Below are 14889 nucleotides of genomic sequence, written 5' to 3'. Positions count from 1 at the left end.
TGGAAGTACCTTCAAAACAAACCATGGTACTTGAATCAATGACAGACCTTATGATCTAAAGCATACATCAGACCACTCAACCACACAACTGGTAAAGACTTTAGACAAATATTTGGATTTTAAATTAGAAACAAAACCATACTGTTGAAGATGTAATTGAGACAAGACATTAGACTAGCACTTATATTTATTAGCAAAAAAAAGCCAACAATTTGATTGGTTTTAGTGCTTAGCCAATCAAAATTGAAATTTCTACTAAAATTTGGATTTGATCTTAGTTAAAATTTCCCTACTTTTAAGTTCTGGTAAAATGTCCTTATGTGTCGGAAGTTCTGATTTGTCGACTAAACGAAAGCGACCAGACTGTCCACCGTTGGCTTTGAGAAATGCGACAATTTTGATCGGTGACATACTTTGCGTTACGATGGTGTACATCTGATTTCTAGTGGAATGATTTATAAAGCGAACTGGAACGGGGAGGTTATACAGTAAGCCGTTAATCTGGCGTGTGATATGATGAGGGAAAGCAGGTCCAAACAGTAGATCTTTTAGCATTTTAACTTTAATGAATTCGTCTAGTCGTGCCTGGGCAGCTTTTAAAATAAATCTATCAGCATGACGGTAATGTGGTTTTCTAGGATATTTCTTCTTAGCCTGTGAATCTGTTACTTCTTCCTTCATTTCAACATCTGTGTCACTGGTCTCAGTTTCTGAATCAGTTCCCTCAGCTGTAGTAGCTGTAACGTTTTCTCCTGCATCCTCGGCAGCTTTCTTCAACACCTCCGCTTCTTTAAGCAACGTATCAAAACTGACAGATTCTATCGCTTGATCAGGTTTAGTGTAAGCAGAAACCTGGAATGAAAAACGATTTACTAAGACATGATATCTAGGTTAACTTTAAATAATGGCATTCATCAATTAAAGGTCAAATCTGTGCCTAGCCAGGAAGGCATTTTTATGTGCAATACAAGAGCAGAACGAAAACCAAGGTGGCTCAGTACATGAGGTGCCAGCTCTGTGGATAAGCCATCGGCTCAGGGGTTAAGCCACCAGCTCAGTTGGTAAGACAATGTCTCAGTGGGTAAAGACCCACCTCTGTGGGTAAACCGCTGGCTCGGTGGGTTCTGACTCGGTGTGTAGGACACTGGCTCATTGATAAGAATCTGTTTTTAATCTGGCCAATGAAGTTCCTCAGGTTTTTCCAGCCTTTTTTCGTCTTGTTGCAAGGGCAAGATGGACTGGACAAGAAAAAAGGTCCCTTGTATAGCCATTGGCAGCATGTTGACGGAACGGGAAAAAAATGCACGATACTGGACATGAGATTCTACTCCTTGTCACATACAAGCTTGGCTCAAATTGATTCAAGGACATATCTTATGATCTAAAGGGCATGCATTAGACCACTAGACCAGCCCACCCATATATCAATCTTCTGGTGTTGTCACAGGATAACCCTGCTCAAGGGACAGGAACGTTGCTTCAGTGAAAGGGTGTAGAAATGCAATGCTTGGCTAAATTGGTTTTTATACGCCCACACTGAAATGTGGACGTATATTGCCGTCGCCCCCGTCCGTCCGTCTGTCGGTACGTCCGTCGGTCCGTCCGTCCATCGTCCACAATTTCTTGTGAACGCTCTAACGCCAAAAGTTATCATCCAATTGTTTTAAAATTGATATATGTTGTTTTCATTAGTGAGATGAAGAAGCCTATTTAATTTCAATAACTTCTGTTTATTACGTCTAGAGTTATGGCCCTTGTTTCACTTTGTTGAACCTTGTGAACGCTCTAATGCCAAAAGTTAACATACGATCTTTGTGAAATTTATATGCAATATTTATGTTAGTGAAACGAAGAAGCCTATTGAATTTCAACAATTTCTGTTTATTACGTCTAGAGTTATGGCCCTTGTTTCACTTTATTGAACCTTGTGAACGCTCTAACTCCAAAAGTTATCATCCGATCTTTCTGAAATTTACATGCATTATTTAAATTAGTGAAACGAAGAAGCCTATTGAATTTCAGCAATTTCCGTTTATTACGTCTAGAGTTATGGCCCTTGTTTCATGTTATTGAACCTTGTGAACGCTCAAACGAGAAAAGTTATCAACCGATCTGTATGAAATTTATATGCATCATTTAAATTAGTAAAACAAAGAAGCCTATTGAATTTCAGCAATTTCTGTTAATCATCTAGAGTTATGGCCCTTGTTTCACTTTGTTGAATCTTGTGAATGCTCTAATGACAACAGTTATCATCCGATCTGTTTGAAATTGATATGCATGATTTAAATTAGTGAAACGAAGAATCCTATTGAAGTTCAGCAATTTCCTTTAATTACGCCATGAGTTATGGCCCTTGTTTCACTTTGTTGTACCTTGTGGTTGCTTTAACGACAAAAGTTATTATACGATCTGTATGAAATTTAAAGGTATCGTTTAAATTAGTAAAACGAACAAGCCTATTGAGTTTCAGCAAATTTCCGTTAATTACATCTAGAGTTATGGCCCTTGTTTCACATTGTTGAATCTTGTGAACGCTTGAACGACAAAAGTTATCACCCAATCTGTATGAAATTCATATGCATCATTTAAATTAGTGAAATGAAGAAGCCTATTGAATGTCAGCAATTTCTGTCAATTACTTCTAGAGTTATGGCCCTTGTTCTACTTTGTTGAATCTTGTGAACGTTCGAACGACAAAAGTTATCATCCGATCTGTATGAAATTGATATGTATTATTTGAATTAGTAAAACGAAAAAGTCTGTCGAATTTCAATAATTTCTGTAGATTACTTCCTGAGTTACAGCCCTTATTTTAGTTTTTAGAACCTTGTGAACCCTCAAACGACGAAAATTATAATGTCATCTGTATGAAGTTGTCTATTAAATGCCCCCTAATTACCTACAAAAGAACAAATATACGACAACTCTTGTCGACCGCTCGGACGATTTAGCTGCTGTGGGCGTATGTTTAGTTGCCTGGCAACCTATCTTTATATAATGTAGGCCCTATTTAGCTCAGGAATCCATAGCCCTAAAGCTAATTCAAGTATTCAATAGAATAACTTACCTCTATGACTGGTTGTGTTTCGTAGAGCTTAAACAAGATATCAGCTGCTGCAAAATTTCTAGAGCCTATCTTACTAAGAGACACTGCAGGTTCGGTTCCAACATCTTCCTTCTGTATCTTCATCTGACATCTTAAAGTAAAAAAAGAGAGAAATGGGGATTAACACTCACACAAAACAAACCAACATTTTTGGACTGACACCCAGGAGGTTTGACTCAATGAAAGATCTTATGAGCTTGGACCACTCAACCACCCCTAAAAACAAAAGAAGAGTAACAAGCAAACTGAACATTTCAAAATTTTGATCAATGGGACAAGACTAGATCTTAAAGCTACAATTTCATATTTGTTAAGTTATATTTTTAAAATTTATTAAAATAAAGCCTTAAAATAGATGGTATCCATACACAGTCCTACCTTGTTAAAGAATAATCCTATTAATCCTATAATTCACTATTGCCAGCTGCGAAATTGGCAAAATTATCATTTTCGAATTCCAACATTTGAAGATAGCTAATGCATGGAGGCAATAGGAAAACAAGGGAGGTAATTGTGTTATTATTTCCTGTGTCAATGATTTTTAAGGGTGGGAAATAATGCCCATAGTCGTATAATAGTGAGTTGATAACCTATTGAGCAAAAGACATAGAAATAATTATGTTTTGACTTTCATAGAAAATATGAAATTCTGGCTTGAAGGCTAAGGCCAGGAAACACAGCCTAAGTCTTACAGTTAAGGCCGGAAGACGCAAGACTACAGTAGGTCTTAAGAGATTCAAGACTAGGTCTTAAGAGACACAAGACTAGGCCTTACAGTTGAGGCCAGAAGATACAAGACTAAGCCTTACAGTTGAGACCGGAAGACACAAGACTAGGCCTTAAGATTATGGCCGGGAGACCAGACTAGGCCTTAAGGCAACTTACCTGAATACACGATCATCATTGTCAAAAAACTCCCATTCCAACAACATATTGTTGACAAAACATGAATGTTGTAAAATATAGAAACCTTGAACTTTACGATCTACTATCCAACTGACGTCCTCAAAGACAACGATATCCTTGGCTGGTAGTGTTGATATAGGTTTTCGGGTCCATTGTAAGCGATGAAGATTCGAACAGTTATCTTCCAAAATGCAGTTGCCCTTGACACGAAAGTCGATAACATCTGTTGCTGCTTGGTCGTGTGGTTGAAGTTTACTGTGTTGGGGGAGGATGAACTCGGGGTCACAGTTCGTGAAACCTATCGGGCTTTAGAGTAAGCGTCTGCTTGGGCATCTGTTCGGTTCTCTGCTTCACCAATCATGATGAGATGACCAGCTAGATAGAGGTTACAGAAAATTTTCTCCTTTTCTATTTCTGTGTTCATGCTACGACGGTATAGACAAATGGGCGTCAATTTTACATCGTTGAAAATTCCATCCAAGACAGTAATGATGGATGCAGGATGCGTGGCACTGCTAAGTTCGTTCATTTTGACAAACTGTTCACGGAGATCAAATGCCCTAGGATTTGGTGCTGCCTTTACCAAAGTGCTCTGAACCTGTGCTTCTGCTTCTGTTATGACAGACTGTTCGACACCATCTAAGATGTTGCCATGTTCAACATTCATGGTGGTCAGTCGTTCAACCACCATATTATAACACAATGACTTAGCAGTTTTTTTGGAAACTGATACACCTGCACCTTGTAGTATGTTGTCAATAAAGTACATTCCCTTATGATAAACTTTCCCTGATTCAGCTTTACAACTCTCTACATCATATCGACAACGGACTCGACATTTAGCCACAGAGGCCGCCAACTCCATTTTGCTGACTGAATTGGTTGAAGCATATTTAGGATTGGTTAGAATATCTTGGATCTGTTTCAAAATAGATGGTGGGGGTAACTCTGCAATTGTTTCTTTCTCCATCTTAGCAACGGTCGAGTTAAAATTCTCCAGTTTCTCCTTGATAACTTTTGGGGTCATATCATCCTGGTTCAAAATTTCAGTGACAGGAAGGGTACGATAAAGTTCCACCGCCTTCTTGAAACATGACAGTTTGATTTCTTTCTTGTTGATGCCGATAGCTCTGGCTAGGAACACACCACCCAGATTAAGTCGGCCAGTGAAAAAGGATCCGTTCTTTCCTTGTACCATGCCATCGATCAAAAAATCTGGTCAAATTCCAACTTTACAACTCATCAGAGAATTCTCAAACAACTAAAATGAAATAAAATAGGATTTAATGGGAAAGAGAGGAAAATGGGCTTTATTGTTCACTCGACACTAGGTCATTTCGGGACTAACATATAGTTCATTTTATTTCATTAGGGGTCTTTAGCAGTGGAAGGAAACCCTGAGGACATGGAGAAAACGCACGAGGTTGAACAGACGACCCTACTCCTTGTCACGTACAAGCGGGTAATGACGCATTAACGCTTCGACCACCCAAACTCGCCCAACTGGTCTTATGTAGATGGGCAAATAAAAGAATTTTATACGTAATACATGCTTGAATAAAAATAAAAATAAAGCAGAATCTGTGTTTTTAATGAGATTATTGTGAAAAATATTAAACATGCATTATGCAAGAGCTAAACCTGTCAATTTCAGGTCTTTCTTAAGGCCTGAAATCTTATCTAAATTATTAATTAGACATTAATTAACTTATCCAGACCATAATAAACTCCCGATGTCAAGGCTAGCCTTCGATGTCGACTGGATTACAATTCTATATGCTGCTATCGCTCATTGATAATTAAATCACAACAATAGACAATCGAGACTATTAGTTTCGAGGCTAGGCGAAACTTTCATCCGCTTAGTTTTCGGTTCATAGTGGACCAATTTGACTGACATTTTCAGCAAATTCCCTTTACATTATGTAGTTTTTAACTATTATAGTGAGAACTGCTAACTCGTTATCTTATCTCCATCTCCCATAATGTATCTTTAATAAATAAAACCTCACCATAATTTCATTGATTACTTTTTTTTCACTTCGTAAAAACATTGAAAGTCGTCGAATTTTTTCTGCTAGCGGCAATTTTGTGGCATCGATTGGTTCTGGGTTGGGTGTTTTGTGTACAGCGGCAGCAGGCAGACCTTTGTTATCAATGGGGCGTGTCTGGCAGCCTGGTAATGTTTCCCATTTCTTCTCTGTAAATAAACCATTAAAAAATGTAGTTTGTTAAAGCTGCATTTAGTAACTGTATTGAATAAACCATGACTAATATACCGGTGTATTAAATACAAGTTTTTTCACAGTTCATTTCTGACGACGTCTTGAAAAGTGTTCTCTTGTATTTATCAAGCCACAAACAAAATAAACTTCTAAATAACTTGTATTCTGAATATTGTTTAGTGCCCAGGTTCACTTTGCTCATTTCTGTTGATCAGCGGCTGGGGAGGGGGGGGGGAATAGGTTTTACATTTAGATTCAGAACGAACATGATTCTTCTACAGCCATCCTTTTTACAGTGGTTACAACTTAAACATACAGGTTTCAAGTTTAACTGACTACCATGACTAGAGAATAGAATAACGTGATTTATCAACGAATTAACAGAATTTTAAAACAAAATTAAAAGCTTTTGAGCAGTAGTACAGGTAAAAATTATGTGTGTCAAAAAGATAAGCACCACCGTTTAAAATGAGGTCTGTTTGATATTTAACCATCAACAATAAATTCAGATGGTTTTTATTTGGAACCATGTAATATCCATCACAAAATACTTCCAGCATAAGTCTTGCCACTCCAAGAAGAATAGTATCAGGTTCCTTTGGTACCATGGTACTAATCAAACAAGAGGTGTTGAGGACGTGATCCAAGTGAGAGAGGGGGGGGGGGGTTGGATGGCTGAATGGTTAGCTGTATCATAAAGTCTGTCATTGAGTCAACTGGCGTGGTTTCGAATCCCCGGTTGTACGTGACAAGGAGTAGGGTCGCCTGTCCAACCTCGTGGGTTTCCTCCGGGTCCTCCGGTTTCCTCCCACAGCTAAAGATCCCTACGCGCAAGCGAATTATGGAAATAAAATTGAACCATATGTTAGTCGAGTGGACGTTAAACCCCATTTCTCTCTCTCTCTCCAAGTGAGAGAGGGATACACATGACGATGGTTATCACTACTCTTGTCTGTAATCCTCATCCTTTTCCTGACCAGATCATCTAATGGACTCCTATATTTTTCGAAATCCTCAATTAAAAAATATCTATTACTTAAATGACCAAATATTCCTGTCTTGTTTTACTTTAAGGTGGTCCTTAACCTTTTGTCAGTTGTATTTATTTTTATGACTTACTTGCACCACCGGCACTGTTTGCGGGAGTTCCAACACCTCCTATAGAATTCAACTCATTGTTAAAAATATAATTTGCGGGTCACGGAAAGATAACTCTGTTTGGAAACATGGTTTGGTGTAGAGGAGTAACCGAAGTTGGCCGAGTGAAATCTGCAGCCGGTTGCCGAGTGAAAAATAGAAAGTAACTCATTGAAGATCCAGTATTGTGCAACCACGCCAGCCGAAAAGGAAAAAGTTGTCAGTCCAAATTATACTGAATTCAAATTATATCGAATTATACTATAGCTCCGTTTCAGGTAAATATTCCAATCTTAGGGGTTACAATGTAAAATAGATAGGGTGGTAGACAAGGAATGTTGTTGATCATGCATATTACAAATGACAAAGTTACAAAGTCAACACTCCATTTGGCATGCAACCAGTGACCGCTAGGCCAAATTATAATGTATGGCTCTATTCTTTGGAACCCTAAAGTGGCCGAAAATGGATCTAAAACACATAAGCCTAATGAAATATGAATGTGTAGATCTACAATGTACTATATTCAATTTTGAAAAGAAATATGTGATTTCTAATCAATTATGTTCTGTAAAATTTACTAAAATACCGTACGTGAACAGTCAAACTTGAGCGACATTAGCCTCATTAGGCCTATAACGCCTGTTTGTGCTTAGTAACTAGTCCTTTCAAATTGTACACTCATTTTTTTTATTATTATTTTGCCTTTCGTGAATCAGCCATTATTAATTACTTACTTTTTATGTGATACTTTGTTAATTGATTCAAAATGGCACTTGAAACTATAGTTCAGCTCTGAACGTAGGTCTCTTTACACTCGCTGTGTAGGTTCATGAACCGGCCTATTGACTCCTTGTCTAAAAAATTTCAATTCCCAGTAAATCTTACTAATTATGGGCAACTTTTTACTGCTAAACGGTCGCATGTCAGTCCCTTTGAACGGCTGTACAATGTAAAGGAACATTTAAGTGAGAAAACAAGACCTTGCTTACCTCGCTATAAAAATGCATCCGTTTCTGGTAAACAGCTTGGCAGAAGCCATTGAAATCTACATATAGGGTAACGCACACATTTATATAACTCGGCCATATAAGACGAAACAAAATTTAGGTAAGCAGGTGAATCAAAATTGGAAAGCACAGCGATGTGATGTAAGAGTACTACGGTACTACTCAGTTTAGTTTAATAGTTAATCAGTGTTTTGTTAATTGATTTTCTTTGAAATGCTTCATGATGAAATAATAAAACAAACACAACTACCAATCTGTAAACAACAAAGCACTAAAACATTTAAATACAAACAGTGAAACACAACCATAAAATTTGATTAAAACAGCAATATCAATTTGATGAAAACAAAGCAACAATATCAATTTGATGAAAACAACAATATCATTATCAATTTGATTTTAAAACAACAATATCAATATCAATTTGATTAAAATAACACGTTTTTATAACAAAATCAGATTAGTCTGAGTGGTTTTCAAAGAAAGGATGAGTTGTCTTATATCTCGACCCATGATTTAAAGTTGGGATGAGTTGTCTTCTAACTTGGGAGAGTTGTCTTCTAATGTCTTATGGAGGCAGACCACCATTAAATTTCATCATCTCGGTACCCACGAATTGTAGTTCGTCTATTTATAGCAATTCTCTCTCTCTCTCTTTTCTCCCCTTTTGCATGCCCAATTGTGTTGATTTTTTGGTCTAGAATGGACGAAGAGGGTTTGAATTAACATTTTCTGCCAGGTTTTGGTATATATTCATGATTTTGAGGCGGAAGGATAAGAGGGTTATCAGGTTAGCTACGGCGATATGTACGGCAACTAGTTACATGTTTTTAGTATGCTTCTTCAAGTTTGTGTATCTCAAAATTTTGGTGGTCAACCTCATACAAATTTTAGTGCAAAGACATGACCATTTGTTCCTCTGTCTGTAGTGAAAAGCATTCAGCCCAACGAAAATTTGGGGAAAAGTTGGAGGTGGGCAAAGAGGCCAGAATTAACATTGAAGTCAATGGGGAAATTAATGGTGGTCTGCCTCCTTACATTGGGATGAGTTGTCTTCAGGGCTGTCGGTAATTTTTCACAGATGATTAGCAGCACTGCTAATCAAAAAGTCCAATTTTGCCAAATTTGATTAGCAAATTTAAAAATTGATTAGCAGTTTTTTAGTTTCAACATAAAACACCTAAATATCAAGATTATTTTAACTTTAATTAATAACAAATGATTAGATTTTATTCTTAAGATTTTTTTAGAATTTTAGCACTTCTTCAGGTAGCTGTGAACATTTCCGAATGAATGTAGACTTTTGGTTAGGCCTTATGTCTGGGCAGTGACTTCTTATTTCTTCGTTAGAAAACAATTATTATTATTTTTGTTCAATCATAAGCACGCGGTATTTTATGAATAATCTCGATTAACTAGACGCACGCGATATAAACAATAATAATTTACGGGAATTCTTACTTTGACTTCTCATTTTACAATACGTTTACACATATTTATTTTTTATATTTTATTTACAATACGTGGGGGATACACTGAATTTAATTTTTTTCAAATTGAATACTGATATAATTACAATGTACTCGAAATTGACATGTCTCGCAACGTGAGTGGTACTACTTGATTCCCTATTTCCGGTTTAATAGTCCCGATTCATAGAGTTATGTCCCAGTATTATATAGCATTGTTATATAGTATAATGAATTGAGTCTGGGTAGATCGAGAAGAAAATGTCACACGGAGAATTCCATTTTGTTTATAAAATTTATTTGATATTTTATATACGTTGAAAGCGTTGAGAAATGTGGATAAATCTTTGTGTCAATATCCAAAATGACAGGCATGTTAATGATTCGCAGTTACTGCGAATCAAAAACGTTAGATTTTAATTTTTGATTAGCAACGGACAAAATATGTATCGCAAATTGCGCTGCGATACTGGTTGTCGGCAGCCCTGGTTGTCTTGGGATGAGTCGTCTTTGGTATGAGTTGTCTGTATACCCATTCTTTAAACTGTTTGCAAGGTTTCAGCAGCAATACATGAGAATATAATTGACTGAAACTAGGGATAATAAAAACTTTAAGCATTGTATATTTTTTAGGAAGTGTAATCAAGTAGGAGAAAATATGCAGAGAGACAGATTTATGCATGGAGGTCTTGGGAGGGATGAATATGAATATGATCAACTGAGGAATCAAAGATCTGGGCTATTGCCTAGAGAGAGAGAATATGAAATGGATAATCAAGGTGCATACTCAACTGGCCTATTAGGAGAGGGACCTGGTGCTATGAGGCCCCGAGTTGGTGGTGGCGGCGGCGGGGGGGTTAGTGGGGGTCTTCTCTCTGATCCTCTGTTAGGTGGTGTTGTAGCTGCTGGAAATGATTCTTTGACAGCTGGTCTTCAAGAACAACTTTTGCAACATAAACGACTTGAGCAACAGTTAAACTTGAGAGAGTCACAGTTGGCTTTAGCTAGCAACCTACTACAACAACAGAATAAAATGTTGGGAGATATTCAGACGGGAACAGGTTTAATGGGTCCAGCTCCTGGTAATATTCCATCACTGTTGGATAATTTGCCTCGGAAGAGAGTTAATGAAGGTGCACGAATGGACCACAAAAGATCAAGATTTGATGAAGGACCTGCTGTAAGTAAAACATTCTTTTTTTATTATCTAAAAGGATAAAATTCTTTAATTGAAAATTAATTGACCAATGGTTCATTTGATAAATTATAAAACTATTTAAAAGTAGAAGTTTCACAAAATTTGTTCATGCTTTTCTACATACATTTAATTGTTTAAGATTTCTCTTAAAAAGATTTTATTTCAGATTATCAGTCAGCAGTCAATTAGATCTTTTCATCATAAATGTTTGCAAATGTGTAGCAAACTTCTTCAAGCTTATTTCTATGAAGATTATTGTTCTAATTCAGTAACGAATTGAATGTTATTTCACCTGGATTTATGTATTATCTAAAGCAGTACCGATAGAGAGCTTTTTTTTAAAATGAGAACTATTGAATTAACATGTGTAGCCTAATGTAAAGGTTTTTTTAAAAAGAATAATTTTCTGCTGTTTTATTACTTGCTGCCAAGCAAAGTATTTTTAAATCCAGACGTTCAATTTATATCTGTAGTTGTACATATGTATTATAAGCCCCTAAAAATATGTATTGAAAATTAACTTCAATAAACACAAAGGCTTTAATTCTTTATGGTCACATGATGAGATCACTGCTAGCAATCTGTGATAAATCTATAACAACGATATAATAGACCGTTTGTATATGGGCACCATTATTTCACCCCATTTGTGCACATACATGTACCATTTAGATTATTGGCGATATTCTGCAATGTTATTTTATTCTTTAGTGCTCTGGATAGATGCAGCAATGATTTCCTAAATTAAACAGAACGCAGACTCTGTCCAATGAATAAGTAGTGAAAGTCCAGTGTGGGTCCTCACCCAGAAAATTTTGAAAATTCAATGTCATTTGGTGGATTCTGACATACATGTATATCTGAATAAAATCATGTTTGCTATCTTGAAAAAGGTCCTCTTCTTAGTGGTAGGCTTTCCGTCCATTGCAGTGCAGTGCGAGATCAAAATTGACCAATTTTTTGTCATTTTGAAAGCGCAAGTAACTAGCAGATGATACACGTAGAATACAAGCCCAAAAATCTCGAAGCAAAAGCAGATCGCCGACCGCACAAGGTTGATTAAGTCTGTTCTGGCCCTGCCACGATAAAAAAGACCTGAAGCATTATTACCATTACAAAATACCGAGCCTACCCAAGCCTACCCCATTGTTGGAGAATACATACATTGTAGGCCGCGCCTACCCTCTAAATCACCCCTGGATGACACTACACTGGTCAGTATATGTATAGTTGGTTGGACATAACAACCAACCTTAATTCTGTGCCTGAAATGGTTTTTCTTTCTTTGACTTAAAAATCAGTCAGTAAATTAGTTTCTATACAATGTACCTCTATAAATTTTAACTTTATTGTAATTCCAAAAATATAAAAATGATTACATCGTACATGTAGTTCAATCATTTTCTGGAAAGGATTAAATGATATTATATACATGTACATGTAATGGCAAGAGTCATCTTCAACCTACCAACTGAGATAATAAATGCATAATTCATTAATATAATGTAAATGGATTTAAATGACATTTGATTCAGGAACCAAGTCTGAAGGACATTCAATTCAGGGACCAAGATGGGATCTAAAAGGATTCTCAATTCAGGAACCAAGTCTGAAGGACATTCAATTCAGGGACCAAGATGGGATCTAAAAGGATTCTCAATTCAGGAATCAAGCTGAGGTCTAAAGGACACTCAATTCAGGGACCAAGATCAGGTCTAAAGGACACTCAATTCAGGGACCTAGATCAGGTCTAAAGGACACTCAATTCTGGGACCAAGAGGGTTCTACGTTTGACCAAAGCAAAAAAAAAAAAAAAAGAAGCCAGAATGAGGACCATTTAATTGACAGCAGGCACAACTTTCTGTGACAGTTCCCTCTTTTCTGTAACAGAATATTTTCCAAGTTTTGAGGTTTTCGTTGACAACCTAAAAGATAATCAACATCATACAAGTATTGGATCTTGGGACTTGGGATACTTATTGATGAACTGTTTGAATGTACATTTTTGTGAATTTGTTAACAATCTCGGAGGAACTTATGAACCATCAGAAAACCCACGATTCTGTGTGAAGAAAATATGTTCGCTTTGACAATCAGCTTCTAGCCCTTTCTTTAAAATAAAATTACTCTTAGATTAAGATTTCATTTCAGCAAAACTAAAAGGATGCTTCAGTGATATTTTTAGGACAATGCTTGCAGCAGAACCAGTTATTCCCAATTCATTTAAGAATATTTAATATCTTGGTCTGTTTTCCACATTTTCAGCGAAGTCAATTTGGAGATCGAAGAGATGATCGAAGAGCTCATTCAGGTAACAAAATGGATTCCCATAAATGTCTTGATATATGACTTCAAGCAACTTAAATGGTTTACAAATTCAATGTTGACCATTTTCTTTAGAGGTCAATATGCATTTACATAATAGATGAACATTTATCATCATGTTTTACCTAGAGAGCCCCAAAAGTAGAGAAACACTTCTGAAATTTCCCCCATTGCCATTAAAACTTGAGCCAGTGTCTCAATAGTTGAAAAAGAATGTTCAGAGCTATTTCATATCGGTTGGAGACCTTAGCATCTCAACATCTAAACACAAACAATAACTTTGCTACCTTTTTCATTCGTCCAACTTTTCAAATACCTCTCTTCTTGCGACTTTCTATTATGATTAAACTTTCTATGATTAAACTTTCTATTATTAATCGATGTGACCAAGTATGGAACTATTTGCCCACATAAGACCTGCGACTTTCTATTATTAATCGATATGACCAAGTAAGGAACTATTTGCACACGTAAGACCTGTGGCTTTCTGTTATTAATTGACGTGACCAAGTAAGGAACTATTTGTCCACGTGATACCTGCGACTTTCTATTATTAATCGATGTGACCAAGCAAGGAACTATTTGCCCATGCAAGACTGAAAACATACATGATACATGTAGATTGTAGGGTAGCTGTAAGATTTATATCGGTTCAGTGCCCAAGTCTTTCAGATTGGCTTTTGTCAGTGGTTTGAATAGTTCGATTTTTGTCTTTAATTACTATAGCTAGTAACATGTATATATGACCAGCAAATGTTTGCATGCTTTATTGGTTCATGATAATTCCTAAAGCCCCCTCCCCTTCAATGCGCCTAGCCTAATGAATATGCCTGTGTCGTAGGCCAAGAATCATTTTGAAAATGTTGGTTTCTTTCGCCGTTTTTTTTAAGTCACCCATTTTCATCAAATTCAGGTCTTAAGGTTTCATATGTTTTTCATGTTTACTTTTATCTATGCCATATAGAATCGGGTTAGCCTCGCTCAAGATAAACCTATAATAATCTGAATCATGTGGCCATTAGGATTATACATCCAAGATGAATATCGGTATTAAGATTAACGCATCATTTTACCAATAATACCCTGTTAAAAAGTTACATGCAAGTCCTGTGTTGCATCCCCCCCCCTCCCCCCAAATATTTATGGTTGACTTCATCATAGAGTGATAATTTATTTGGACTGGAGCTTTCCATGCAAGTTGTGATGTAACATACCTCTAGCTGACTATGGCCCAAACATCTACAAATCTCATTAATATATAGTAACTATTTGATGATTCTACCAAATTGTGCCTAAAATTTTGTCAGGATACATCTACATGTACATCTGGTTTGTAAAAAGTTTCTTTACCTCTTTTTGCATTAGAATGTTCAAAATTGTTGATATTAAAACATCTGTAAATGGTTGGAAATAAATGTCTGTCATGTCTAATTTGATAAACGTCTAACAAAGTTTTATGCTTGAATTTAGAGGATTCTTACAGATTGTTTCAGGAAATCTGGATTGTTAT

The 14889-nt window shown here is 36.4% G+C and overlaps 1 protein-coding gene and 1 long non-coding RNA gene across 8 annotated transcripts in view; one reads left to right on the top strand and one right to left on the bottom strand.

The window, feature by feature from the left end:
- LOC126822138 (glutamic acid-rich protein) overlaps positions 1 to 14889 on the top strand; it is a 30058-nt gene that overhangs the window by 3753 nt on the left and 11416 nt on the right. For 2 of the 5 annotated variants that reach the window (XM_056098269.1, XM_056098268.1), the window contains exons 2-4: positions 7578 to 7655; positions 10490 to 11036; positions 13320 to 13365. In XM_056098269.1, the coding sequence (XP_055954244.1) occupies positions 10515 to 11036; positions 13320 to 13365 (568 nt within the window). In that variant the 5' untranslated portion in view covers positions 7578 to 7655; positions 10490 to 10514. Of the gene's footprint in view, positions 1 to 7571; positions 7656 to 10489; positions 11037 to 13319; positions 13366 to 14889 lie in introns of those variants that run through there. The other 3 variants (XM_050550921.2, XM_050550920.2, XM_056098270.1) reach the window with 2 other exon arrangements.
- Positions 170 to 7560, bottom strand: LOC126822179 (uncharacterized). 3 transcript variants are annotated; one of them, XR_007680714.2, is made up of 5 exons: positions 7360 to 7560; positions 6028 to 6215; positions 3995 to 5276; positions 3071 to 3200; positions 170 to 852 (listed from the first exon to the last, which is right to left on the bottom strand). It is a non-coding gene; the product is annotated as an uncharacterized LOC126822179 (long non-coding RNA). The 3 variants fall into 3 exon arrangements; XR_007680715.2 differs by lacking the exon at positions 7360 to 7560 and adding an exon at positions 6698 to 7340; XR_007680718.2 differs by lacking the exon at positions 7360 to 7560 and adding an exon at positions 7100 to 7340.

The sequence above is a fragment of the Patella vulgata genome, chromosome 1 (assembly GCF_932274485.2).
Source record: "Patella vulgata chromosome 1, xgPatVulg1.2, whole genome shotgun sequence".
Lineage (NCBI taxonomy): Eukaryota > Metazoa > Mollusca > Gastropoda > Patellidae > Patella > Patella vulgata.
Note: the sequence above shows the minus strand (reverse complement) of the source record. Positions and strands in the feature narration are given on the sequence as shown.